This window comes from Peromyscus californicus, unplaced genomic scaffold, assembly GCF_007827085.1.
Source record: "Peromyscus californicus insignis strain IS unplaced genomic scaffold, ASM782708v3 Scaffold_18__1_contigs__length_77618521, whole genome shotgun sequence".
NCBI lineage: Eukaryota > Metazoa > Chordata > Mammalia > Rodentia > Cricetidae > Peromyscus > Peromyscus californicus.
Window position 1 is genome coordinate 63,616,825 of NW_026294480.1, and position 25,050 is coordinate 63,641,874.

Genomic DNA, 25,050 nt, shown 5'->3' on the forward strand with positions numbered 1-25,050 from the left:
AGTGACTACAATCCTGCTGTCACACTTGCTGTATATTTTGAATTTAAAGCCCAATTAAAGGCAAAATTGCTACTCACTGGTTAGGAAAAACATCTTTCAGGAACAGGTGGAAAAAGGCTTGCACATGTTGATTTCAACCTGGGAAGACTACAGTACGAAGAGCATGCTTTCTAAAGCAAAGAACATTCCTTTAGTTCTCAAAAAAACTGTGATAACTAGAGGTTTTGGACACAAACTGATAGCTACTTTCCACAATATGCTATCTGTAGGTCCTCAGTTGAGATTACATTTGAAATTGTTAGTAATCAACAACTGCTATTTTCACAGAGAATTGGAATTCAACCACCTCTGTGACAATTCAAGACCAGATCCAAAACAAACGAAGTCAATCACTGTTTTGGCTTTTGAGGATGCTTATTTCCCGCACTGGTGGTAATACAGAAACTTTTGGAGTTGGAATCTGTTCTGAAGTAGGTCTCTAGAGGAGGGCCACTGAAGGATAGAGCTTGGCCTAGTCTGTAGCTTCTGGCCTCATTCTCAGCTCCCTGCTGCACTATGACTTTTTGAGTCTGTCACACATTCTTTCAGAAACTCCATTGTGTCTAGAAGGGAAACAAATACCTCCCAAACTTTCCCTTTGTTTCTGTCTGGTATCACGGTCACAGCAATACAGAAGTCATTTCTTCCGATACTCAGGGTTTGTAAAGATGCAGTGACGAGACTACGTGGGTAGTCTTAAGAAACAAATCAATAAAATATCACCTCCAAACTTATCTTGGCATGTCCACACTTAGCGTAGATAACTACTCTAGTTATAATGGCCACCCTGTAAGTTTTATACCCTGCTTTAAGAAAACAAAACTAGAAAGATTTTGACAATTCACTTTTTATTACATAGCAGACATAGGAACTAACCAGAGTAGGGTGATTACCTCCACTTTTAAATACGATAGTTCTCTTTTCTCCAAAAGGTACTGGAATGGCATGTCAGTTTATTTCAGAATTAGTTTAGAGCAAAGGAGAAACAATATGAAGTTATTTCTCAGAAGCTAGTCAGTTTCTGGTGAAGGTCACAGGGTCATTGCCAGCACCACTTTGAGAACATGTATTATTACTAGATGATACAAAAGTAAGAGAAGAGTGGCCCCTAAGTATTTTCAGATTGCAAAGATGGAAAAACTTTCCAAGGGTTTTTGTGAAGCTTAAGTTCTTGATGAGTGGGAATATTTTCTGTGCATCCAGGAAATGTAAACAGTGCACTTTTGGCGTGGGTATTTGCTTTAACATTGGGGACTACTTTTATCAGATGGTATACGAGATTTTACAAGTTTCTGAAAACTCTGTCTTGACTGCCTAGTTGCCTTTACAATGTTTAGAGAAATATCAAGAGAATATACTATTGTATTCCACTGTCAACCTTTTTGTTCATAGACCAAGGGAAATTTAATTATCCCCCTGAAGGATTTGTGAGGCAGGAGGAACAAGACACAACTTCAGTTTTGAGGTAGGTAAAATACATGACTCTCCATGACGTCTGCCCACCTAATGGTTCACACCATATTTCATCAGTGCCACAACACACTAAGGGACATATAATCCCTAACATCCAACTGTGGTTTTGCAAACCACTGCCAAGTTCAACTGATTCCATGCTCTTCTAGAAGCTCTACCCTCAATGAACCATTGTTCTTCATTTTCTTCTAGAACCTTGGGATTATCTCAATAACAAGTGCTAGCATATTATACTTCATATACATTAGTCTCATCTTTAATGTACATTATGAATAAAGAGAAAGCACTCAGATTTTCTTTCTTTTTTTTTTTTTTTCGAGACAGGGTTTCTCTGTGTAGCTTTGCGCCTTTCCTGAAACTCACTTGGTAGCCCAGGCTGGCCTCGAACTCACAGAGATCCGCCTGGCTCTGCCTCCCGAGTGCTGGGATTAAAGGCGTGTGCCACCACCGCCTGGCTAGATTTTCTATTTTCAATGGTCACACACCATATGAAGTGTGTAAATGTTTCCTAAAACATACTATTTACAAGTATTAAATATTTTTCACAAATAGTGGCAAAGATGTGTTGGACTCTGTAAACTTGGAAAAGTTAATTCATGGAAATACGTGTCATCCTATAGTATGAGACTAAGACTTTATTATGAAGATGAAGAAATTTATAAATTTCATATTCTTACTAACCCCAGCAGGAAACATCTTGAATGGAATCATATAAGATAGTTTCTGGTATAGGCAGAAAAGATATTAGCAAGACACTGGACTGGAGTTTAAAAGACAAATATGACATATATGTGGCCTTTGACTATCTTGCAAGACTACTTGGAAGTAAGACATGTCCCTGCCCTGTCAATGACACCGATGAAACTCATCAGGAACCAAACGCCAACACAGAACAGATTGTGAGACATGGATTAAAGACTCAAGCCAGCTAGGTAACCAGGGAGAACACGTGGAGCTTGCTGGCTCTGGGTCTCAATGGCCCCCTCCCGCTGCTGTAAACTGTCTCTGTGCAGAGGCCAGCTGCCCGGTGTGCTTTACTGCTTCTCCACATCCCACCACAGCACAGAGCTGAATATTCTGTGGGCTTCACAACCCTACATCACTCTGTGGCTTGGAAAATAGGAGTCAGTTTTCACACATCGAAAATGTTAACTGCTCTTCTTTATAAAATCTTGTAGCTTTGTATCTTTCCTACACTCCCAAGAACTCATACTTTAAAAGAGCAGGATGGTAGGGTAGAAATAAGCTGCTATACAGTTAACTGTTTTATCTGTCTCTTCTCATTTCCATATACACTGTCTGAAATGGCAAATTAAACAGAACATCTTAGACTAGATCCTTTATTCTCTCCTTTTTATGAGATGTGTTCTAACTTAGGAAAAAAGTTGACAACACTTCTGGAAAATTCAGTTGGTAGCAGAGATGCACAACAGGTGGCCACCCTGAAATCAGACCTTGAAAGGTTACTGTGCACAAATATGCTGATGAGGGAGTCCTACTTTTGGGATGCCCTGAAAATCCTTGACCTAATATGAAGCCCAAGATGCAGTTCAGAGTAGAATAATTACCATATGATTTCCTGTCCAAAGTACAATACACCAGTTTTAACTAGCTACTGACATTCTAAAGATCTTTTTGAAAACAGATAATCCCAAGAAACCACAAAGTAAGCGTCCTCGATGTTACCCTAGATATGATCCATATAGCTTCAAGCAGTCTGTAAAAGCTGGTGGTCTAGCGAGCTTTGTGCCTGTTTGGGCTACAGAGTGATAGTAGATACATGCTGCTTTAAAGAAGGCTTCAAGTTCAGCACTTTTTGTTTCTGTAGGAATTTCATTTCTAAGAAAAAGTTTCCCTTTTACTTTTAAAGGTACAGCCCAAACCAGTATTTAAATGATAAATGTTATGTGTAGTAAGCATTTTCAGGTAGATTTAATTCCTCTTAGCTTTGAAACAGCACTGGATTTCCAGCTGAACCTGAAGAACTGGTGAACACCAACTTCTAAGTGCCCTTTGATATGTATGCTTCATCGCCAGTCTTCTCACACCCATATTACAAACTGCCCAAATTCTTGCTTCGGTGTTAAAGCTGAGAGATACTTAGACCACAGTATCCAGACTGAGCAGGTATGAGATGTGTTTATCATCTACAAAGTCAGAAGTGATTCCAGTTTAAGATGACAGAAAAGAAACCAGATTTAAAGTGATGCACTAAAAACACAACAAACCCACCTTTGGGATAACTACAATGGCTGCTCTATTTGGAAGGTTTGACACTAAGAGAATGAAAACCACATGAATTAAGTCTATCACTGTTCCACTGCTTTTTCCATTCTTTTTCATAGGATGGCATCTATGTCTTTGACCACACTTGACCAGAAGCCTCACTCTTATGTTAAAGAAATATTTTTACACCTGTAATAATTTGCCAAGAACAGAGGTACTCTGGTTAGCAATCACAATGGTTTAAATATGAATGCAATCCATAGAACAGTAACAACAAAAATAGAACAGTTTTTCTCAATACAACAGGCCAGTCGTTAGAAGGTCTCACTCTGTGAAGACATTTTCAGCCCAGTGAAAGGAGCCTGTGGAATCCGCCCGCCAGCTCTGTGTTCTACTTCGTGCCCTCAAGAACCTTATGAAAAGCAGTCCCCACACAACAGAACGACGTTTGCCAGAGTGTAATACTGGATGACAGAACTGAGGTTGATCGCTATAATCACATTCCCGTGTATTAAACTGTTACATCTTAATTATTTATATAGCTCATTGGTCCAACAGCATAAAAACAGAGAACAGCATCTCAAAATTTATCTCATTTCATGTTCAGAGATAAAAGGGTTAACTATTCTTCCCGTTATTTTCTGGAGGCAAGTCCTTGTTTACAGAGTCTGATGGCAATCACACACTGGTAGTTTCCAAAGCTACTGTATGAAGAGGATGCTGAAGGCCATCACTATACAGCATACGGCAACATAAGGACTCTTGCGCTCACCTGTTGAAAGAAGGAAGACATTCAACTTAGTTGAACGAATGACTAATACGGATATGATAAAGTTACTACTGAGAGATGAGAGAACAAGGAGCCAGAGGCAACAAAAAACAAGCTCAATACAAACTGGCTAACAAGGTGTTAGAATTGCAGCCCAACACAAGGCAACAACAACCCAAACCATTCTCATCACGTGCTGTGTCCATGTGCCTTCATGCCACACTGCATGGTGGAGGTTAGAGGACAACTCTGGAGTGGGCTCTTAACTGTCTTTCCAACTGTCTAAGAATTCTAGATCTTGAACTCGGGTTATCAGGCACGTGCTTCTTCATGCTGAGCCATCCTGTGGGCCCATCCCAAGATTTTATTTTGTTATTATTGTTTTTGTAACTCTGTGTAGTTTGCAAGTGTGAACTATGTAGATGACAACGTCACATCTCAATGTAAAAAGGCTGGACATGGCTAGCTGCCAAGCTATTTCCGAGACTTGTTCCTAAAAGTACCAAGGCTGTGCCCCTATAGAATGTAGTAGAGAGCCAAAGAAATACTCTCCAGCAACTCAGAGCCAAAGGATAGTTAGCTCTCTTTCTGAAAAAATAAACAAACAAAAAACCCTAAAAAACATAAAAAAGAATGTCTACCCTAGGAATCTAATGCACAGCATTCAGCAATATTTTCTTTATATCATGGTACCAGTTCATGACACTTGAAGCCACTCATATGCGAAGACCAGCAAGATTGCCAACATTATCCCATTAAAAAAACAGGCATAAGCTCCCCCAAGGTGATGACTACTTCTGATAGATATGGTACCGAGTCTTTTACAGTCAAACATTCTTTATTCAAAATGTTTGGGATGAGAAGGTTTTTCCATTTGGGAGATTTTTGGAATAACTGACTACATTTCATTGATTGAGTATCCCTAAAAAGCTGGAAATTCTCTCATGTTTGAATATTTTGGGTGCCATTTCCACTCACAAAGTTTCCGAAATCTCAATATTTCAATAATTTAAAAGTAGATGTTAAACACAGTAACTTCTTGAATGAGTCAATTCCATATTCATTTAAGAGTGTCTGTATTTGAGACTTTCCTTCACTGATCTAGAGATCTGATGTTGGCTTGTGAAAATGTCTTGGCAGCACACAGACCCTGTAAGGGGAAGTCACCTCACTTTAATTGTTGCTGCTCCTTTAGTAACTGTAAGCTGTACTGATTCAGAGGACGGCAGGCACAAGAAAGAAAGCAGCAGTCACATGGAAGCATCCGGGTTCTTTGCAAGCCTAAGACCCGGCTCTGACTAGCCTTACGTTCTTCCATGATGTCTAAGCTTCACTGCAATATAACTAGGCGCCTTAGTTCACCTTAGATCCTCATTACCTGGCTCTCATGAATGTCAACCTTGACACCCTCATTAACTAAAATTCCCACGGTCACTGTAATGTTCAGAGTCTCTTCACTGAGCCCACACTGATATGTTAATATGTTTATGTCTATTCAAAGCCAAAGTCACAGAAGTATCACATATAGTTTAAAAAGCAGACATTTAGCCAGGATTTTTGCCTACAATCCCCTCTTCCAGGAAGATCACCCAATCAATGTGGTCCACAAATGTGTCCTCAGATCTAAACCAAACCAAACCAAAAAACAAAACAAAACAAAACAAAAAACCCAAATTAAACCATACTAAAGCAAAACAAAAACCACAGATTTGGTGTTCTCAAAGTTTTTTTTTTTTTAAATTCCCTTTGCCTTTCCCCCTTTCCTCTCAACAGACATTTAATAGACTGCCTTCTATTAAAGGAGGATCTATACTGAAAATGGGGTTTTTAGAGTAACATTAACTAAAAAAAAAATTTAAAACAACACACTGGTTTACAATGCTAATTCATTAGGGCTAAAGTCCCACAAAGCACCTCACTGATCCATAAACTTTAGGTAGATGTCATAAAAGCCTGTTATTCTTTTCAGGGCTGGTATGTTCATTGCTTAGCACAGTCATAGTAAACACCCAAAGGGAGCAATTATCCCTGTACTGAGTTTTCCATCTGCTCAGTATTAATTCTTGAGGAAGTTCTTTTCTTTCTCATCTCATGACTTAGAATGCTACAATTTACAGATGGGTTTCATTTTCATGTTTTTCATTTTCTTAAAAGAGATTGCCATGTGGTAGAGCTAAACATCTTTAGTTGAACTTGAGTAAGAACGTTGCTTGTCAGGTTGCTGCTTTGTGCAATGAATGGGAAACAGTTGCTGTCATGTGATATCTAGTAGTATAAGATGATCTGACTGTTCTGTTAAAATCGCATCCTTTTTTGTGTAGATAGTGTCAAGAATAGAGAGGAGCAGGTGCTTGAAAATGGTGTCTCAGCACCAGAGTTTTCAAGGCTAGTTTGCTAAAATAAAGCAAATGCTTTCATTCTTGTAAGAAGAAACACTTTTAAGTGAGCCATTCAGAATGGGGGGGGGGGAGACATATAAATAAATAAGCAAGCACAAAGAAAGGAATTTATACCAAGGCAGAAAAACAGCATATTTGAGGAAATCATTAAGACAAGTATATACTACATGTCTGAAGCTTTAAGCTACCCCCACGTCTAGTCATAATTATGAACAGAAAGGACACTTGGGTTGGCTATTAAACAGAATTGTCTACATGTCTAATTCCTACATAAAATGGACCTAAAATGCATCTTTATGTTTTCTTTTGGAGTTGACAACTTTCTATGATGGAGATGAAAACTCAGCTCATCAGTGCCAGATCTCTGGTGTCTCTCTTGCAGTTATACTTAGGTTCTTAACTACCTTGTTCTTGGTTATACTCTTGGTTATATATACTTTCTTTTCCAGGGTGACTTGACTCCTAGGCAGTTTGGTTTACTTATACTTAGCGATAAGCATTAGGTACTGAGGGTGGTGATCTGCTTCTCTTCTTGGTTCTTTTTGAAGTATTCAAGACTCCTTCTGTTAGTTTTGGGTTTGGAGCCATTATTTGTGACTAAGTGGCAGACAAGTATCCATACAAATCTCTGTAAATCTAGGTCAGGCTTTTCCAATGCTAGCATCACTAACATGTTGGACTGGATAATTTTATTGGGAATGGCCATATACATATTGAATGATGTTTAGGGAACTCAGTAACCTACCTATATTCACTATATGTCCCAGACTCTAGTTTTGACAATAAATTGTTCAAGGTATGTCTAACTTCATGCCATGGAGATACAACACTGTTATCTACAAAATTCATGCATAAAGAGTACAATAAAGAAACACAAATCTCAAAAAGTTGTTTTTTTTTTTTTTCGGGGGGGGGGGGTTTCGAGACAGGGTTTCTCTGTATAGTTTTGGTGCCCGTCCTGGATCTCACTCTGTAGACCAGGCTGGCCTTGAACTCACAGAGACCCGCCTGGCTCTGCCTTCCAAGTGCTGGGGTGAAAGGTGTGCGCCACCACCACCTGGCTAGAATCTCAAAAAGTTTTAAGTGACAGCGTTGGGCTGTAAGCTGAACACATATGCTAGAGTCCCAAATATTCCCTGAATAATAATCTCTTGTCTAGGCTACACATATTCTTTTGCTAATTTAAAGCCAATTATATTTCCCATGATAGAAAGATTCTTATGCTTATTTCCACAGGAAAGAAGAAAACATCAAAAAGAACACAGAGGAATCAAAACTTCATGTTAAAAGCACACTAAATTGTCAGGGGGATAATGCTTATTTCAGAATGGCTTTGAATAAGGTATTTTTCTGTGAAATCCTTTGTTCTTATCAATTATCCAGAAGACATAGAAACTTAAGGATAATTTAGTATTAGATTGCTAATTTCTCTTAGGAACTTGCCTATCATCTAAAAGTCCAATGGAAGAAAACCTTTTCTAAAAATTAGTTCAATGACTAACAAACAGCGTCTGAACACTGAAGACCAATTTACACCTCAACTGTGCTTAGGTATGTTACACTGGTTTCCAGGTCTTTAGAAAAACATCTAAGTATTATTGAGCTTAGTTTGTACTGTGAAACTTTCAACAACTTTGTTTCCTGTTACACACAATCTTCTAAGCTTTTTATGTCTCCAAGAAACTGGAAACAGAAAAAAAAACCAAAACAAAACAGGAGAACCTAGGAACAAGGGATAGTTTCCCTCAGGAATGGGACTTATATATCCTTAATCCTAACTCAAGGATTAAGTTTGGGACATGTGGTCTGTTGATAAACTAGCTAAAAAGACAGACGTATTTTTTACATTATGAAATTAACTGTGTTTTGACAGAAGAAAGTAGTTTCACAGAAATTCAAGGCTAATAAAATATTAAAAGATAACAAATTAATATATATACATGTATATGTATTTATGCATGTATATATATCATGCAAATAATTCCAAAGAGGACAACAAATTTCATTTTCAGTCTAAGTACAAATGCCACAAAGCATTTTTTAATTAGACATGTTAAAAATGATATAACCGATTATTAAAAACTACTAGTACTTTTGAATTGCATTTCATTTATTTACTGATCATTGAATTTATGTGAACAGTGTCAAGTGTGAGGATAAAATAAGACGTTAGCCCAATGTATCACAGGCATACTTAAAATGTAAAATCTTACTATTTCTATTAGATGTGAAGCTCATCCTTAGTTATCCAAACAGTATCATGAGGGCTGCTGAGATGACTGAGTGAGTAAAGGAACCTGCTGCCAAGCCTGCCTCTGCAGGAACCATGTGTGGGAAGGAGTAAAGTAGCCACTACAAGCTGTGCTCTGAACTTCACATGTACAGTGTGACATGTGCACCCTCACCCTTACACAAATATATATAAAAAAAAACCCAAACCTTAAAAAATGTAACAAAAGCTTTAAAATTCTAATTTACAAATTATCAAAATAGCATACATGATTCAAAAGAGCATGGTATAAACATGTACTAACGATACTGTCTAAATTTGCTGCAAGTCCAGAGACACACGGGATCTGATACTTGATTTCAATATGTTAATTCATTAAGCTTCAAGTTCCTTATCCTTTTCAGAAGCAGAAAAGTTATATTAATTAAGTAGTAATTTTGAGAACATGGTACATAGATAGTACTAGAAGATTTATTTCTTACAGAATATAGCTCTGTGTTTTATCATTTTTCCAACCTCCTGTTAATAAAACATTGCAAAGTCTCCCATTACATCTACTTTTTTTTTTCTTTTTTTTTTTTTCGAGACAGGGTTTCTCCTTGCAGCTTTGCGCCTTTCCTGGAACTCACTTGGTAGCCCAGGCTGGCCTCGAACTCACAGAGATCCGCCTGGCTCTGCCTCCCGAGTGCTGGGATTAAAGGCGTGCGCCACCACCGCCCGGCTTACATCTACTTTTAAATAGCAGAAAGAAAACCGATTGGGAGAATTCCGTAAATTCTTGCAAAAAGAGTACAGAGGATTGAGAAGCCTAAAACCGACATTTGATTGCCATGTGTATAATATAACTAAAGTGGCCAATAATTTACAGCAGAAGAAATGAATGGAGATTAGACACTTACCAATTCGGGCACACTTCCAAAATATTCCCAATAGTCTATACAGAATAAAAAAGAACAAAACATTTCCTGATTACTGGGAAAGCCAGTTCATTTACGACAACATCAGAAAGAACAATAATTCTACATACTGGATTTTAACATCTGCTTGTTGGACATGGAGCCATCACTTATATATGAAAATAGGACCGGATACACCAAAACCACCATTGGACAGAAGCCACTATTAACTGGACTATATGTGTGTCACAGGTCAGAACTAGGGTAAGTTAATGTGATAGTGGTGAAATTTATACAAGAACTCACTGAATTAATTCTATTAACTTCAAGTTCCTCATCACTTTCAAAAGTAGAAAAATTACTTGTTAATTTAAGTAGTAATTTTGAGAAAATGATACATGAAGAGAGTTTTTTGTAATATACTAGAAGATTTATTTCTTACAGAATATAGCTCTGTGTTTCATTAGTCTATAATTGTACACTCTAATGCAGTCCCTACCTGTGCTCATCAACAAGGAAATTAACATAAATGTGTGGTTACATTTTTAATATAATGAGAATTATTAGTTTAGGTGGAAGTAAGCATGATTTTATTAAGCATGACACTTAAAATATATATTCTAGGAATAACAAAACGAAGATGTTCTTTTTAATTCCATGAATAAAACAATTATGAATTAAATATACACACATAAAGGACATCACTTATTTGGAATACATAAAAAACAACAGCTTTGGCAAAAGCAAATGAGCCATCAACAGAGAAATTTAAAGAAACAGTACAGCTACCATTTTGCTGGTTTGAGAATAATATTATACATACCTATAATTATATTTATCTATTTTTATAATTATATTTATAAATGGTATACTAATTAAGACAAATCAATCTTACTTATTCCTTATATGAAGACTAGATCAATAAAATTATAGAACTTATATTTCAGGGATATTTCTATATTTTTTCCTTCATAGAAAGATGGTCAGTTAATCATCCCATGTGAACAGCAAGCTAACAGGCAAATACAAGTCTGAAAATAATCTAAGCTACTGCCAAGGCCAGACTGTGCTCTAACTCAGCCCTACTTATTGCTGTGGGGCTGTGAGGACGTTCTTCATCTCTTTACTAACAGTCTCCACGCCCAGAGCACTTTATGAGGAGTAAATGATTAGATAGAGTCTGTGTTCAGGAATGTCAGGACTAAAGGATCATGGGACAGAACTCTAGGTACTACTCAGAATTGGCTTATTCTTTACTGAAGAGTAGAAAACTGAGGTCACCCATGCAAAGCCATGTGTGTTGATTCTAGGCACCTATGGGTCACAATAAACACTAAGGATTTGAAGCCACTCTGGTTAGTTGAAGGACACAGCGAGATATCTGAAGCGCCTTCATGGGAAACTCAGAACCCTGAACAGTTTGAAATCACTAGACCACAAAAGGCAGGTCTTTCCAGGTCTGATATGCTAGAAATAAGGAGCTTTTTTTGAATCCTAACCTGGACTTAGTTCAGACCTATCAAGTATCAGTGAGTTGCTTCAGTGAGTTTCCGAAGACATGCATCTGTAACATTTTTATTTTGTTTTATTTTTTGAAAGGAATTTTTTGTTGCTAAAAAGCACTCCAATCAGTTGCTTAATTTCTATGGCTTGAATGTATCTGCATCTGCTGATAATGCTATTAGGGTTAGTAGGAGGAAACTAGCTAAGAAGCAGTCTTTTAGTGCAGCCCTGTTCTAGACCATTTGAATCAGCTTTTAGAAAATGGAGTTAAATTTAAATAGTGAAGTCACCAAAAATGCATCACATCAGATATTTAGGGAACTCCACCTAAGCATGGTAAATACAATGACAAATTTATTGTGAGTCTCAGAGAAAACAAGTAAAGGAAAGAGAATCTAATAATTACTTTTACAGAAAAGTAGTTCTGATCTATAAGTAAAATTGTTTCTAATCACTTTAGCTTATACTTTAAAATGTATAAACAGGAAAGCCTTTTGGGGCCTTTAATGTAGGAGAAATATACTACTACTCAACCTGTACTGTAAGGTTGGTAGCCCTGATAACTCCTTGATCAATGTAGCATGTTATGGATACATTCCTACTCCCAAAGAAAAGAGGGGCAGACATGTCCACATGCAACTTCCCTTTGAATGAAAAATTTCATGACAGCACTAGAAAAGATAAATACTTGATTGGAATTTTAATAGTGACTACTTCATAAGAACTCCTATTTTCCTAGATCTTACTAATTATATTAGAATTCCAAATAACTGATTAACAGAATAAAATGCTAGGAGCTCAGAGAAGAGGGTGAAATGGGGAAAATCATGTTTATAAAGTTAATGGGGCACTGTGATAACAACTGATATATATTTAACATGTTTCATCTTCAGTTAGATAAATCTTTGGTCTGCTTTTATTCAGTAGGTGAAATATCAAGTCACACTGGATCATTTTTGAAATTTACTTATTAATTTAGTAAGGTACTGCAAATATATTTCAGAGCTTTAAAACATGAAGAAAATGTAAAAAGTTAGTCAAAACTAAGTTACAAATAGAATTAAACTGTCTAATGACTTTCATGGTAATTTACATTTGATGTTGGTGAGAACTGACTTGACTGATATCATTAGTAACATACCCAGTTTTATTTCTGTCCAGGAGGCTGGGTGCCAAGGATCGGATATAAGCACACGTACATATAAGCAGCAAGATTACAGTCAACAGACTCTGAAAATTGAAAATGGCAGACTATAAAGAGAGAGAGAGGAAAAAAAAAACAAATTAATATCACAAGAGAAAACTTTGTATCCAAAAAAATGCCAGACAATTCCACATTACAGGCAAACAAGATGTTGTAGAACATGCAAACCAGCACCATGAAGTCTTTCAAGATATTCTTTTCTTGCATTCTTTAAGGTAAAGAATGCAGGAGATGCAGTAGAAAATGTCAGTTCATGAAAGTGAATGTCATGGATTCAAAACGTCTGAGCAAAGTCGACTCAGTATATAATTAACACAGATGTTCAAGGCATGCAGCGTACTAGACAGCAAACAGTGTGGTGTCCACATGCTGCCAGTGGCTGGCTCTGTGACCCCAGGGGATCATTGTGCTCTTAGTCTTCATTTGGAATTTACAAACCTGGGCAGAGCCAGGGAGAAAGATTAAATACTGACTAAAGTTTCTTTCAGCCCAACTTTTTGCCTGGGATAAGCATAAATTATGAAATCATGTTCCAAGCCTTGACAAATATTAAGATTATTAGACATTGGTGAAAGAAAAGCACCTGCCTTTCCTTTTCAGCTATTTGTTATGTAATAGTTCCTTCCTCTATTGTAAAGTTTTAATAGGAATCCTATTATATATTTAAACAGGCAAACAGGAAACTATACATTTCAAGTGTAAATAAACCGGAGTTTGGCTCATTCTATCAATATTCAGGCCCTGTTCAGGAGCAACAAGTGCCCTAACTGCTGAGTCCTCTCTAGACTCTCAGCTCAGCTCTGTCAGGAAGTCTCCAGGAATCCAGCTGTCCTCTGTATTTCACACACAGTTATTTTCATGGCCTAGGCCACTTTTGAACTAGAGATCCTCTTGCCTTTGCCTCTCAAGTGCTGGGATTACAGGTGAACACCCATGCTTTTCCTTAGCAATCTCTTCTCTATCCCTCACCTAGCAACTGACACTTCCATTGTACAAGTCACACCCAAAGCGCAAACACTGCACTATCAGACTGTCAATTTCTAACACCTGGCCATGTGCTTGAAGCATAGTGCAAATCCAAAGAAAGATGTTTCACTCCTAACACTTCTAAGAAGTTGTAATAGCATCACGGTATGTGATAAAAACTCTTCCATTATTAGGCTCTTCCATTAGCAGGCACATAAAATACAAGAATTCCACTCAGCAGTTAACAGTATGCCTATTTAGTAAATTTAGAAGTAAAAATAGATTTCTTTTCTTTTTCTTTTTTTGGTTTTTGAAGACAGGGTTTCTCTGTGTAAAAGCTCTAGCTATCCTGGAACTTGCTTTGTAGACCAGGCTGGCCTCAAACTCCCAGAGAGCCCCTGGCTTTGCCTCCGAGTGCTGGGGGTTAAAGGCGTGTGCTACCATGGCCCGGCTAGATTTCTTAAAAACCAGGAGGAATATGTCATAATTATTTATCAAAGGTAAAATTGCTACTTGTAAATGAACTTTACTTGAAAATCTCAGGAGCTAGTGAAAAATGCTATAAACATCAAGGGAATTAAGCAAGGTAAGAGTAGTATAGGATCAAATCGCACACATCAATAACCTTCAGAATTGTAATATTAACCAAATGAAAGACGAAACAGAAAAAAAAAAGAGACTATAAAGATAGGAACTAGAACAAAAGAAATATCTTAGGAGGAGGAGGAGGAAGGAGGAAAGTAACCCCAAACCCCAATAATCACATTAAAACACATAGAAGGCCACTGTGTAGAATTAGGATAGACTGAACGAAATGCTGTGAAGCTAACCTATAAAATGAACTTAATAACAACACATGACTTCTGAAACAGGCAGCTGATTCTCAAGGTTAAATGTGAAAAAATAAGCAACAGACAGGAGAATTTTAAGAAGCCCTGTCAGGCATTACTAAAATTATTTTTACATATTTTTATAATTAAAACATCACTGAAAAAAATATAAGGATTGCACATTACCAATAGTGTTTTGTGTGTGCAATTTCATGGATTTGTACTTGTATGTGGAGACCAGAAGTTGAAGCTCATTATCTTCCTGCCACCCTCTACCTTCGTTTTTAAGGCAGGTTTCTCATGAAACTTGAACTTTGCTAATTCAGCTAACCTGGCTGGACAGCAAGTTTCTCAGTCTCCTGACTCTGTCTTCCCAGCCATGGGAATATCGGCCAACTTTGGAAAATGTAGGCACCAGGGGTTGAATTCAGGTTCTCATGCTTGCCCATTAAGCAACCCACCTACTGAGTCATTTCCCTAGCCCCACTTACTAATATAATCAGTGACAAAAATGCTTATATACAAATTGTAGCTATTGGCAGACACGATACAAGATCTCAATGCTAGTATAGTTTTAGCTCTGTAAAAACTGACACAAAGTGGGAGAATGAGGATGGCTGTGGATGGATTTTATAAGTGAGTGTTAGTTTTATGGTCTGAAAAGGATGAACAAAAACATTTGTAATCGCCATTAATGCTATGTAAAAAATTTGTTCACGTACACAGCAAAGGTGATATTTAATATGTATTGGCTTTTAATTAAATTTGGTTTTAAGTTGGCATCTGTGAAAACAAGTGGTAACTTATAAAAAATAATAAATAGGCCGGGCGGTGGTGGCGCATGCCTTTAATCCCAGCACTCGGGAGGCAGAGCCAGGAGGATCTCTGTGAGTTTGAGGCCAGCCTGGGCTACCAAGTGAGTTCCAGGAAAGGCGCAAAGCTACACAGAGAAACCCTGTCTCGAAAAAACCAAAATAAATAAATAAATAAATAAATAGAAAACACTGCCAAAATGGTTGTCTTTCAAACATCATTTGACACATACACGAATACATTGATAGTCTTTCCTCCTAGGCAAACGACAATATGCATATTTAGGGTACACTCTGGGAAATAAAGTTGACACTGAGGATTTTAAGTTAGAGTGCATGAATCTTTCCGTATTTGGGGCTTATTAACTAACAACTATTACTGACATTCATCTGGTATTCTTCTTTTTCAAAAAATAATTTATTTTATGTGCATTGGCATGAAGGTGTCAGATCCCCTGAACTGGAATTACAGATAGGTGTGAGATGCCACGTGGGTGCTGGGAATTGAGCCCCGGTGCTCTTAACCACTGAGCCATCTCTCCAGTCCCCATCTGGTATTCTTTTACACTATCATCTTCATAGCCAACACAGTCATTATTATCTTTATGTTATAGATGACACACACAGAGCAATTATCCAGTTAGAAAAAGATGGATACTTTCCAAACTAAACAGTAATATATTTTAGCAACTGTAAGAGATTGCTTGGAACCCTGGGGATTAAGACAGGTTTTCAAAAGGAAAAGCTTTAATAAGAAAGCAAACACATGACAATCCACAAATGATTTCATTTGGAAAGACCAAGAACATGGTAGGCTCCAGAAGAGACAACATGGCAGGCAGCATGTCTCTGTGTGTGTGTGTGTGGGGGGGGGCTGGCTAAGAAAGTGTAGAAATAATTAACAGACTTATATTTAAACAAAGGATTCCAGTGGTAAATGGTTAGTTTTACAATGTAGGTTTACTATGTTCCTAACAGGGTATCTAAATTGAGGATTTTATCATGTATCCCCCCCTCCCGCCAATGTCTTTAAAAATATGGTTAATGGTAAGACACTCAAGCTGGTCTCTCACTGATTGTGTGTGTAGGGGAAAGTGGAGTTGTCCATGAAATGCTGAGTATGCAAAAGCTCATCTTAGCCTTCTTTTTACCTTCCTGTGTTTGAAGGTTTTCATAATAAAAGATAAAACAACACTCACCATCATGCCTATTATTAAGTGGAATGTGTATATATACATTTGTGTGTGTACAATCATTTACAAATGAAAGCTGTTTACATGTACAAAATATATGATATATACAACTTTGCTCTGGGGTTTAGGAACTCTGTATTTTAAACAAATAATATTAAATGGTAAAGTCTTTCAGACGTACTTAGACTTAGGTCAAAAGAGTGTTTTCTATGTTATGGACATCAGCCTGTCACCTGCAACATTTCTCCTAATGCTTAGCATCTGCTGTCTACTGATACAAACTTAGTCTCTGGGTTAAGAGAAACAGATGTCCTTATTTAGTAGAAAAATAAATGAGACTTTCCATATGACAATGTTAATAAGGGAAGAATGGAAGCTAAACAAAGAAAATACATGATAACAAAATAGAAAGAGGCAAATTTCATTAATGACAGGCATTACTGAGAAAAACTAATGTAAATTAGACCACCGAGGACACTATTTTGCTAATTATCCAAAGTCCACAAACTGTTGTGAATTTATATTTACTTGTCAAAGACAGTTTGGAGAAATAAGCAAAGACAAAATATCCTGATTATGTCAAAGGCCTAGGCTGTGATGGATCAATATAATTTTTACTTAGTATTCACATCTATCACTACCTGCAACTCCAATGTTCTATCAGGAGCCTGACTTTGAGGGTGCTCACACCTTGAAGAGGTCGTATTGTTCTAACTCATTCTAAGACATACAACATATACATTTTCAAGAGGTTTGTATAGGTGAGTAAGTAAACTTGCTAACTGAAAACTCCAGATACTTAATTACTCTACAACTTAAAATATTAATTATAATATGCTAATTATCAAGGAGTCACAAATATATATGCTCTTGTGTGCTAATTTGCTAATGTTTACCTTTTAAAATCCATGAAGAGTACATGTAAATTTAGATAGTTACAGGTATCAAAGTAAAATACAAAACCCTTCACAGGGTTCCGACTTCTTTTCTTTCCTAGAGCAATGGTTCTCAACTTTCCTAATGCTGCGATCCTTTAATACAGTTCCTCATGTTGTGGAGACCCCCCCAAGCATAAAATTATTTTCATTGCAACTTCATAACTATAATTTTGCTACTGTTATGAATCGTAATGTAAATATCTGATATGCAGGATATCTGATTTGATCCACAAAGGAGTTGTGACCCACAGGTTGAGAATCACTGCCCTAGAGTAACTAGAAGATGATCATTGTTATCTTTACATATAAAGAGACTCTAGTTCTTTTTCCACACATAAACATGTATTTATGCAGATTTTGTTTTTAATGGGATGCTGCCACAAAGGACAACTTAGAATCAACATTTCCCATGTAAGTTGTTCATTCTTTTTAGCAGTTTAGGGTAGTGCCACCTTTCCTTATCTATACTTTAATTTCTTACACGCAAAAAAAAAAAAAAAAAAATGGTTAACCTTCTCTGATAGGCACACTGTCTCCAAAACTTCACTCTTCTAGTGATGTGCAACAGCCACACTAAAACATCTCTTCTAAGGATGTGTAATGGCTACACTAAACCATCTCTTCTAGTGATGTCCAACAGTCACACTAAACTATCTCTTCTAGTGATGTTTAACGGCCACACTAAACCATCTCTTCTAGTGATGTGCAACAGCCACACTAAACCATCTCTTCTAGTGATGTTTAACGGCCACACTAAACCATCTCTTCTAGTGATGTGCAACAGCCACACTAAACCATCTCTTCTAGTGATGTGCAACGGCCACACTAAACCATCTCTTCTAGTGATGTGCAACAGCCACACTAAACCATCTCTTCTAGTGATGTGCAACGGCCACACTAAACCATCTCTTCTAGTGATGTGCAATGGTTACACTAAACCATCTCTTCTAGTGATGTGCAACAGTCACACTAAACCATCTCTTCTAGTGATGTCCAACAGTCACACTAAACTATCTCTTCTAGTGATGTGCAACAGCCACACTAAACCATCTCTTCTAGTGATGTTTAACGGCCACACTAAACCATCTCTTCTAGTGATGTGCAACAGCCACACTAAACCATCTCTTCTAGTGATGTGCAATGGTTACACTAAACCATCTCTTCTAGTGATGTGCAACAGCCACACTAAACCATCTCTTCTAGTGATGTGCAACAGCCACACTAAACCATCTCTTCTAGTGATGTGCAACAGCCACACTAAACCATCTCTTCTAGTGATGTGCAACGGCCACACTAAACCATCTCTTCTAGTGATGTGCAATGGTTACACTAAACCATCTCTTCTAGTGATGTGCAATGGTTACACTAAACTATTTTTGCACAGGTGCAGGTGTTCCTTAATGGGTTGTTGGTGAGAGACAGTACTGGAAATGCTGAGTTAAAAGTAACTTATGCATCATACTCTAAGTTCTACTCACCCGCATTCTATAAAAGTTGAACAAATTTGTATTTTCTAAAATATCCATAAAAAATTTAGACAGCTCACACCTCTTAGACGAATTGTGAAATATGATGAATATAAAACTTATGCCCCCGATGAAATATTAGGCTCTTACTCTGCTAAAACTACTACAAATCTGGGGTCTTAAACCAATACAAATTTATTAGTACCTTGTATTTTTAAAGTGCTTTAGAGCCCTCTGATATTTTGACACATATATCACTATTTCTGTGGCTATGACCCCACTCTTCTCATCTGTTAAATGTTCTTGTGACTATATCACCCTCTCTCCCCCAGAATCTTCCAAATGAAAATTTGGATGCAAAGTCTTGTCACATGATTAGAAACATATTCGTGTGTGTGTGTGCGTGTGTAAGTATTGTTTTTTCATAGGGTACATTCTTTCTACCATATCTATAAATGTTTCTTTTTCATAAAGAAGTATCAAATGACAGTCCCTTGAATCAGGGGCATTCACTGGAAAACAATACTAAACACAACTAATAGTAACCTTAGGTTGGGACACAGAAACCCTTCCTTGAATTTAGATCACTCAGAACTGTGTTCTTAATTTTAGAACACTGCATTAGCAGCTCCTAAATTATTTTCCTCTGAAGTTCAACTATAACTCTCCACTGCAGACTTACCACCAATCATAACCAGAGCTTCCAATAGCTTGGAATAACCATGTTAGTCCCATGAGTTAATATAGCCAGATGAGAAGCTACTTGATAATCTTTCTGAAGAAAAGCATTGTACCCAGAAGGTTTAATGCTAGGGGATGTCTTTCTGTATGCTGTGAATATATGTTGTTCCCATTGGTTAATAAATACGCTAATTTGGCCTATGGCAAGGCAGCTTACAGGCAGGCAGGAAAGGAGAGAAATAGGAAGAAAAAGTCAGAGTCTGGGGAGATGCAAGCCAGCTGCCGAAGGAGCAACATGTAATGGGACATAGGTAAAGCCACAGAACACATGGCAAAACACAAATTAATAGAAATGGGTTAATTTAATATATAAAAATTAGCTAGCAAGAAGCCGGCCACAGTCCATACAGTTTGTAAATAATATTAAGCCTCTGTTCGTCTGAGCTGTGGGACCGGAGAGACCTTCCGACTACAAAGCACAATTTCTTAAATAGTGAAATAAGAAAAGGGTCCACAGGCATTCTTATTTCTAGAGCCATTCCTGAATGCTAACGCTATAGCCACCAAGTTTGGATATGGGACCTTGCTCTAGAATTATAAATAACAGCTTAGACATTGTTAATAGAACTTTTAAATTAAAAATCTTAAGAAACCATCTCTAAACATTGGAAATATAGAGGAGGGGGTTTAGGGCCAAACAATAAATAAGTATAAAAATAAATCTTAAAAAAAAAAAAACCCACACAGGGAAACACATACATTAATATGGTACGCACTCTTTACCTATAATTATTGGTTGTTGACAAGACTTAATTGACAGAAAGGATGCTGTTTTAACTTACAGTATTTTCATAAGTATTAGATCACTTTGGCTCCTTGCAGATTTATTTTTATCATCAGCAAAACAAAATGTTCACCTTATTTGCTAAGTAAGAGGCTTTTTTGTGTATTAGCCTTAGAGCTTCAAATATTTATTGCTCACGTTTAAAATAATTTTTTACTGATTAATTTCCCCAGCTTAACTCAAGTACACTTTAAAATTAAAAGTTAAACTACAAGGATGATCCTAGTTAAGACTACATACAGAGGTATGTAGTCTGAACTGGCCATCTCCTGTGACAGGCAAGACTTCCAGTAGAGGGACTGGGACACCAACCTAGCCACATAACCTTTGACCTGCAGTCTGTCCTGCCTATAGGATATGCTGAGTGGCACAGAGATTGTGGGAGTGGCCAATCAATGACTGTTCCAGCCTCACACACATGCCACAAGAGTTAGCTCACACTGACACTGCCTGGAGTACCAGGACCCAGAGGCTGGGTGGCCCAGAGAACTACGATAGAACTAAACACAACTGGAGAGAAAAAAATATCAATGTAATGATGCCTAATGATATTGTGCTATACTCAAGAGATTGATGCCTAGCCCAACTGTCATCAGAGAGCCTTCATCCATCAACTGATGAAAACAGATGCAGAGAGCCACAGCCACAGATTTGTCCAAGCTCAGAGAATCCTGCTGAAAAGAGAGGAAGAACTGTCGGAGCCAGGTCAAGGACATCACAAGTAAACCCACAGAATCAACTAACCTGGGCTCACAGAGTCTGAACTGACTACCAGGGACTCCACATAATCTCTGAATCTTTTGCTGGCTTTTGGGACCCTATTCCTCATACTGGGTTGCCTTGCCCAGGCTTAATACAAGGGGACATGCAACCTGATATGCATGTTTTGTTGATATCCATGGGAGGCCTGCCATTTTCTGAATAGAAATGGAGGAAGAGAGGGTTGGAGAGTAGATGGGCAGAGGAGAGGTTGGGGGCACTGGAAAGAGAGAAGGGAAGGGAAACTTTGGTCAGGATGTAAAATAAATAAATAAACTAAAAATTTTTTTAAGAGTTAAACACCGCTGGGTGGTGGTGGCGCACGCCTTTAATCCCAGAACTCGGGAGGCAGAGACAGGCAGATCTCTATGAGTTTGAGGCCAGCCTGGTCTACAGAGCGAGATCCAGGAAAGGCGCAAAGCTACATAGAGAAACCCTGTCTTGAAAAACCAAAAACCAAACCAAACAAACAAAAAAAGAGTTAAACACCGAAGGCAAAATTCAAAACACTAGCTAGACTTGTTTTACATAAAACTAAAGTAGTTTATTCTTTTCTCAGGGTAGAGAAGAACACAGAATCAACACCCCTAACCTAATTATGATAAAATTTATACCACACTGGAAAAATGGGTCAGCATTTTATAATTTGCGAATCTAGGTCAGGTCAGCATTTTCCAACTAGAATTTATTTAGAACTTCATATGTACTGTTGTCTTTTAAAAATGGGAACCGCAAAAACGGAGATAAATATTAGCTTGCAAATACAAACACACCCTATCTACAACATAACCTGTCCTTCAGAATCCAGAGGCTACTGCACATCTGGACTACTTAACACATACATTTATCATCGAGTAAATCAACATTTCTGTTTCAGAAGTGCATAAAGACTCACTTTCCACTACAGAACTTTGGTGGTGAGTCAAGCTACAGTTCAGAGTTCATCTCTGGCCGTGTCAGTCACTATCTAGTCCAAAGGTGGAACTAACACTTGATTAGTTGTTTTTTAAAAAATGAATTCTTCATAGTATACCTCGATAAAATGACTGAAAAGATATTCTGAAGGGCAAAGAGCAAATCCTACTATGAAAAAAATGTATTTTGCAATCAAGAAAAGACAAAATAGAGGCTGGTAAAACAGAAAAGCTGAATACTGAGAACCAGCCATGTATCCCTGGCTGCTCACTAGAATCAATCAAAGCTTTAACACACAACCCCCCAAATTTAGATTTAAACTATAAAGAAACTACAATCTCAGGAAACTCAGAAGTATTTTATTGGTGGTTAAGCACTCTGAGAAATCACTGCATCTACATCACATTCCTATTAACCTTGTGCAATGGCTTTCAGAGTGAAGCTCATCAAACATTTTCCTAAGGTTAAATTTATTTTTATAATTCTAAAGACACATGCTTTTCCACTGTCCTTTTCTTGCAAATACAACCAAAATTATCACCTAAGCTTTTCTCCCACAAACCTGTCTTTACTCTTGGATTTCCTGTGTGATTAATGGCACCTCTGACCAGTAGAAAGGACGAGGATATACAGTGACAAATGGAGCTGCTAATGAGTTTAAGACTTACCTTCTATGTCATTTAAAATCAATGTGGTCTTGGGCAATATCCTTAATGTTTTTTTATGTGTTAAAATATTTATGGCCAGTAACATCTCTAATAAAACATTGTATACAATTATATTTTCTTACAACACTTAAAAAAAAGTAAAACTTAGAGATTAATAAAAAGTCCTACAGTTCAATAATACTATCCCACATCCTTGCACAGCCATTCTACATGTACAATATACGTACAAATACATACAGTTCACCCTCCAATGTGGGTTATACATCCACGATTCAACAAGTCATGGATTGAAAAAAAAAAAAAACTGGAAAAGAAAGTTGCACATGTGCACAAAACACACCTGACATTTTTCCTGTTACTGTTCTGTAGGGAGACATGAAGATAAAATTTGAGGCCTGGCTTTACTTACTAGGTATGTGAGTCTGAAGTTGAAAGGAAGACAATGCTTAAGAACTCCTTCTTTAAAATAGAACCTGATACACATCAAGTACTAGTAAATAGAAACTTGTGTTTTGTTATTATTCTCCTTTTTTGAAAAAGTTAAATACCATCAATCTTAAACTAACTTGATTTTACCTAATATGAAGGACAGGATGAGGAACGCACCTTTGACTTGTTCTGTGAGCAAAGTAATTCTACTTCAGTTTCTTGGTAATAGGCAAGAAAGCATTCTTCTAAGTTTAGTAACAGCTTATTAACAACATCTTTATGGCCAAGTGTATATTATTGTGCGGTAGGTAGCAAAAGAGGCTGCAATGGCCAACAAAATATTAACCCAGAGAACAAAAATGTTCCAATAAATGCTATCTCCTTTACCAGGTGCTAATCTTCTTTAGGAAAGAACTCCAACTTATGCATAAACGTAAGTAGTTGTCAAGAAAGTAGGAAGGACTAATTGAGCTTCTTCTGACTATGGTTCTACAGGCTGTATACCTTAGATGATGCTGGAGCAACTTCCAGGAACTCAAATTCAGTATCTCTTTACCATAGAAACCCGGGTTGGGGGTGAGGGGGCGAGGGAGGTCATGGCTGCTTTTGAGATGGTAACACACTAGTACTATGTTTATAAATGGCTTCTAAATTCACCTAAGTGGTGGTGCAGGGGAATTTGACATTTACCCTAACACTGGTAATATGCCTTCATACATAATGTTCAGTATCCATCAGTAGTTTCTACTTTATCTATGCACTGGCCACATGGGGCTTCCCGTTCCTTGCCTTGAAATTTGTTGCTGCTCTTTTGTGATTTGCAGTGCAAACTTTTCTGAGGTCTAAACTATTAAATAATCCACAACACAAACATGAAATCCCAGTGAGGGTGGTGGTCTGCGAGGAAGGTCCTGGCCAGACAATACTATGAGGAAGCACATTAAGCTCCTACAAGACAGATTCACCTTTGCAGGGAACTCAAATCATTAAAAACATCCGTTTGCAAAGGAGCACCATTAGAACTGAATGAATGGTGTGGGAGGGGGCCCTATCTCGCCTTGGATTCAACAGGTAAAACGGACGGTGCAGGACCTAGAGTTAAGGAAGACAGCAATCAATTAATTACTACTGAAAGAAGAGGGTTGGGAGAAACATGGAACACATAAAAGAAGGGGGGAAAGGAAACTGAAACTCCAGCGTTTGAGAGTAGATGTCCACAGAGATATGTAACCGACTGGTCGAACATGCCATCGCCATTGTACTAAACAACGCAGCAAGGCGACCTCTTCGCGAGAGGCCTAACCCAGCACCCGGGCTCTCGGCCTGATGCTCCAGGATGAGCATCGGGGGCCGCATGACTCCTCGGCCCGTGCAGCCTCGGGTCCCGGAGGATCGGGCTCCCGCCCGGGCTCCCGCGCCCCACAGCGCCCGCACCATCCCCGCCGCCGCCGCGCGCGCGAGCCCGCAGCCCCTCCACGAAGCTGCACCGCGGCCCTGCAGCCTAGGTTCTTACCATAGTGAGGCCGGTGCTGGTCCAGCCACATCACCCTTCCGGGCCGGGGCGGAAGAGGATGCACGCCCGCTGCGCTTCCCGCTCTCTCCAGCCGCCCGGTTGGGCCTATCGCGGCGCCTCCGCCCAGGCTGTGCCATTCGGACTCCGTGATAGGCTCCCGCGACCGGAAGAGGCGGGCCGTGGGCGGTGCCTCGCAAACCTTGGAATTAGCGGACTCTCTCATTGGCCGCGCAGGTTTCTCGCTGGGTGCCCACGTTTTTTTTTTAGGAAAACGGAAGTGGAGTCACTGAGAGGTAG

General features: G+C 38.2%; 2 protein-coding genes and 1 non-coding gene across 4 annotated transcripts in view; 1 reads left to right on the forward strand and 2 right to left on the reverse strand.

Annotated features, from left to right (window-relative positions):
• Window positions 1-866: 866 nt before the first annotated feature.
• Window positions 867-24,976, reverse strand: Tmem167a (transmembrane protein 167A). 2 transcript variants are annotated; one of them, XM_052743633.1, is made up of 4 exons: window positions 24,754-24,872; window positions 12,677-12,786; window positions 10,036-10,070; window positions 867-4,510 (listed from the first exon to the last, which is right to left on the reverse strand). In XM_052743633.1, the coding sequence occupies exons 1-4, from the start codon at window positions 24,754-24,756 to the stop codon at window positions 4,440-4,442; spliced, it is 219 nt and encodes a 72-aa protein (XP_052599593.1). In that variant the 5' UTR covers window positions 24,757-24,872; the 3' UTR covers window positions 867-4,439. The 2 variants fall into 2 exon arrangements, with proteins under 2 accessions (XP_052599593.1, XP_052599592.1); XM_052743632.1 differs by lacking the exon at window positions 12,677-12,786 and having other exon boundaries at window positions 4,432-4,510; window positions 24,754-24,976.
• Window positions 12,040-12,174, reverse strand: LOC128113902 (small nucleolar RNA U109). Its single transcript, XR_008219706.1, has one exon. It is a non-coding gene; the product is annotated as a small nucleolar RNA U109 (small nucleolar RNA).
• Xrcc4 (X-ray repair cross complementing 4) overlaps window positions 24,940-25,050 on the forward strand; it is a 257,737-nt gene continuing 257,626 nt past the window's right edge. The window contains exon 1 of the mRNA XM_052743627.1: window positions 24,940-25,046. The gene's annotated coding sequence lies outside the window, so the exon portion shown is untranslated. The remainder of the gene's footprint in view (window positions 25,047-25,050) is intronic.